Genomic DNA, 4,322 nt, shown 5'->3' with positions numbered 1-4,322 from the left:
AAAAAAAAAAAAAAAAAAAAAAAAAAAAAAAAAAAAAAAAAAAAAAAAAAAAATTTATTTTAAAACATTATTTCTTATAGACAAGTTGCAAGAACAGTACAAAGAACTTTTTTTCCTAACACCTGAGACCATGTTGCCATGATGTACCATCATCTCTGCTCTTGCAGTGTATATTTCTTCCTTCAAAGATGTTCTCAACAACACAACATCAAAATCAGGAAGTAAGCAGCTTCTGTGTAACTTTCACCTATGATACCAATGATGTCCTCTATAACAAAAAGACCCACGTATCACTGCATGCATTATTCTTTTTAAAATTTCTTATTCTAAATTTCTTTCACCCTAGCCTAGCAGCAGAATCACATTAATAATTCTTGATATTTCTAATTTTACCTCACTCGGCTTCATCTCTCTTTTTCATTTTTAGTCTCTCACTTTCTATTAGCTTTTTCCTGGATTTGAACATCTGCCTTAACAGGCCTAAAGCTGCACTCATTGGTTTGAAAAGCCTGAGACACTGTGTTACTCATAGAATTAGCTACATCAAAGAGAGCTTTTTATACTTCCTGACCTAGAAGTTACAGTCCTACAAGCAGCAGATCAGAACATCAGTTCCATTCTTTCTGATCTCCCTTGATCATCCCTCCCCCATGTCGATATAAAAGACCATGAAAATTACTGCACTGTAACTCAATAGTTTTTTTTAATTGAGAATGAAACCTTTTATTTATTGTGCTTTGCTACATAAATCAGCTATGAATTTGTATTATACCTATTCTATTAGTTATTATAGTATTCAATACTAATTTACTAGTTTTTAGAATTCCCCTCCCCGCCCAAAAAAACCACAACAACAAACACTAAGGTAAAATTCCTAGTGGTCAGATGAATGTAAGAAAATACTCAAAAACCACAACAACAAACACTAAGGTAAAATTCCTAGTGGTCAGATGAATGTAAGAAAATACCCGTAGGTGAATTGATACTATAGCACTATCAGTGCCCTCTGGTTTGCCCCTTCCCTCTGTGGTCAGTTGATGCCACAGGGCTATATTGCAGAAGGATCTATTCATTTACCAAATATTTTCTAAGCGCCTACTGTGTGCCAAACATAGAAAGCCTCTGGTCTAGGATAATCAGGATCTATAAAAAATGACCCAGACAAAAGCAAAGGTCTATTTTTTCCATGTCTAGAAATAATAAATCATATATCTTTAGAATTGTGGTACTTACGACACATGAAATGTTTTTCTTCTCGTGTAATTTTAGTTTTAACATCGCATGATTCTTCACAATCTTCCTTATAAACAGTGTCATTGCTTTTACTTTCATCTTTTGCGTTAGATATATCTTCTACAATGTTAACTACCGGAGGATCCTTTACATAGAAAATAAAAATAACAAAAAATACATGAAATATGTTGTATGACCTAATACATAATAAATAAGATTATAGTGAAAACGCTAGATTTCAGGACATACACTGAGGATGATTATTAGAAAAAACAAAATAAACAAGTTAGTTCAAATTTCCACAAATAAACCTTATGGATAAATTTTGGATATGAATAGTAAGCATATGTTAATTCAATATTTTCACTCTCCTCTTTTCTTCTCAAATTCCAAAAGGATTTATTTAGGGTCTGTTTCCATTACTGTGATTTGGTGGCCTTAACTTTTAGCCTTTGCAAATTCCTGTGTGTAACGTAGGACAGAGCCATCCCTCTTCCAAGAATCTTGCAATTTGAATTTCTTTCAAAAAGAACTAAAAAATTTCCCTGAGATATCTACAACACTTCCTTAGCCAATGGATTTTCTGCTACCAATTATTAAGAATTGTAGAAAAATGGGTAGGAGGCCTGCTGCTTTTGTATAAGCTAAAGTATTTACAAATTTGAAAAGTAAAGTATTCACACATTTGAATCAATGATAACAAAAAAAGTATGAAATTTTGCTTTGTAAAATCAATAACAGATGTCATTTTAAAAGGCCAACTAAAGCTGTAATTCCAAAGTTATCTATATTTGTTGGCGCACTATTGGTTTCTTCAATATTAAAACATTCTTTGGTAAAAGTAATATAGATTTAATAACTCTGTTGTTTAAAAAAATAGTGTTTTGTCCTGCTTTACCTGAGTGTTGAGAGAAAGTTTAAAGCTAATAATCATACAATAAAGATATTTGCCCCAAAAAGATGTTTACATTTTGTTACATAGATTTATTTTAAACTTCTTTCTCTTTCTCTGTATCTCCATAATAATTGACATACTAGATGTTTTCAAAAACCTAGATTACAGCTATCCTTTTTTCAGATCTAAGGTTCTTAAATTTTTATCAAGTATTTTAGAGAATTAAATTATCACTATACCTGTAGCATTCCTAGAATTTATTTTTGCTTCCATCATGAAACTTTGGATACCATAGTAAATACATTTTATGACATTTAAAAATTATAAACCAACATTTAAATATGTAGATATTCAAATCCCCAGTCACTCCTAGTATTCATACACAATATTAGTTATCACTCTAACATTGTTTTAGATAAAATTTTCATCTGACTGGACTATATTTGAAATATGAAAGTTTATAGAAATGGCTTTTTTAAAATAAGCAAAGTGATTTTTTTATTATCCATCAGATATTTCATTATCAAAGTGAACTGAAAAATTGTGGGCTAGTTTTTAACCCAGGCCTGAAATTTCTGTAAAAATTTTTCATGAGAAATTTGTTGAGTCAATCCTCAGTTTATAGTTTCCTAAGTTTAAAAATAGCAATATTTTAAGCAATGTCTCAAATTTCTAAATAAATGTTTTAATTGTTCCATAAATTATATTTGGTAGTATAATTAATTTTTTCAAACATTTAATATATATCTTGAAAGCTAATTATGCTTTCCTAGCTAAAATAATATTGCTAAAATTCTTACCGTAGAATGATGTACACAGTTACCTTGTACAGCTTCTCCACAAATAAAAATACACATATTTAAGAGCAGGAGTGAGGCTTGGGATAGATACATGATATTTTTCTTGGATAAACTGAAACACTTCTTCAAATATCAGTCAGCTTTCTCTCTGTGGAAAGAACTGAAGTGCATAGAGTCTTCAGTTAAAAATTCTGGAAGGTGTACAACAAAAACAGAAGCCAAAACTTCCTAGTTTCCATGCCCTCTTTTGAAACAACACCCTTCATATGAAAAACAAAGTAGCTTCTAGAGATCCTGTCATTGTAAGTTATACAAATCCTTTTTCATTGCTTCATGCCTGCATTATAAATCCATGCTTTTGCAATATAGGCAATAAATGGATAGATAAATAGATAATAAATAAATAGATAAATACAAAGATATAGACAAATAAAGCATGAATTTATAAATTCATCTAGTTTTTATGTGTCCCATTTCTTTTGCCTTGGAAAAACTGCCTTTTTGATAAGCTATACCTCAATAATTGACAAATGGTTTGCACAACAATAGTAAGGAAGTAGAAATGACTGATGGAGTGGGAAAAACATTACATTGGAACTATTTGTACAAAATGCTGAGTAGAAATTTCATCAGTGTGGACATCCAGAACAGCTAATTCAGATTTAAAATACCCTTTTAACTGAATTTAGCCATCAGTAATGGTCATATTAACCACATAAACGTCATATTTCTAAGACTCTGATTTGTATGTTTTCCAACTATATTGTTAAAACTTCAAAAATTCTGAACATAAGGAAACGTTGTTATTGAAAATGACTACTCTCTGAAGATTAATAGATGATCTGATGTCTTCAAATTTTTCCTTACAATGGATCCTTCCCTTCATTCTACAAACATATCTAAGTCTTTATTGTTTTAAAATTGAGACAAAGTGAAACTTTCCTTAGTGTTGCTTTTGGTTCAGTTATTAGTTTCTCTATCTCCTTTCCTAGCCTGAAAACTGCAGGGCAGAAACCATACAATAGTTTTCATGGTACTAGCATAGGGACTGATATGCAATAGGCATTCAAATATTTACTGATGAAAAAATATCTTAAATTAATTATCTATTCTCTAATTTTACTTCCTCACCACCTACTATTTAAACCTGAGCATTCTTGTCTCTCATTTACTGAAACCACTTTCTCAGTGAGTGTATGGGTGGCTGGGAGTACTGGCTCCAAGACTGCGCTGCCTGGTTTGAACCTTGATTTTACCACTCCCTTACTCTGGAACCTTGGGCAAAGTTACCTGATACTGTTATAGCTCAATTACCTCCTTTGTAGAGTGGGAATTGCTGTATAGATTAAATTATTTAATATATGTAAGTACTTAGCACAGTGTGTGGGAAATAA

At 31.1% G+C, this 4,322-nt stretch overlaps 1 protein-coding gene across 1 annotated transcript in view; it reads right to left on the bottom strand.

Moving 5' to 3' along the window:
• ANGPTL5 (angiopoietin-like 5) overlaps positions 1–3,086 on the bottom strand; it is a 17,017-nt gene extending 13,931 nt beyond the window's left edge. Inside the window, exons 1-2 of the mRNA XM_008592601.1 lie at positions 2,929–3,086; positions 1,234–1,378 (exon numbers count right to left, since the gene is read on the bottom strand). Coding sequence (XP_008590823.1) covers positions 1,234–1,378; positions 2,929–3,021 — 238 coding nt within the window. The 5' untranslated portion in view covers positions 3,022–3,086. The remainder of the gene's footprint in view (positions 1–1,233; positions 1,379–2,928) is intronic.
• Between the last annotated feature and the right edge of the window lie 1,236 nt (positions 3,087–4,322).

The sequence above is a fragment of the Galeopterus variegatus genome, unplaced genomic scaffold (genome assembly GCF_000696425.1).
Source record: "Galeopterus variegatus unplaced genomic scaffold, G_variegatus-3.0.2 Scaffold8088, whole genome shotgun sequence".
In the NCBI taxonomy this organism is placed as follows: Eukaryota; Metazoa; Chordata; class Mammalia; order Dermoptera; family Cynocephalidae; genus Galeopterus; species Galeopterus variegatus.
This window is presented reverse-complemented; position numbering and strand designations above follow the sequence as displayed.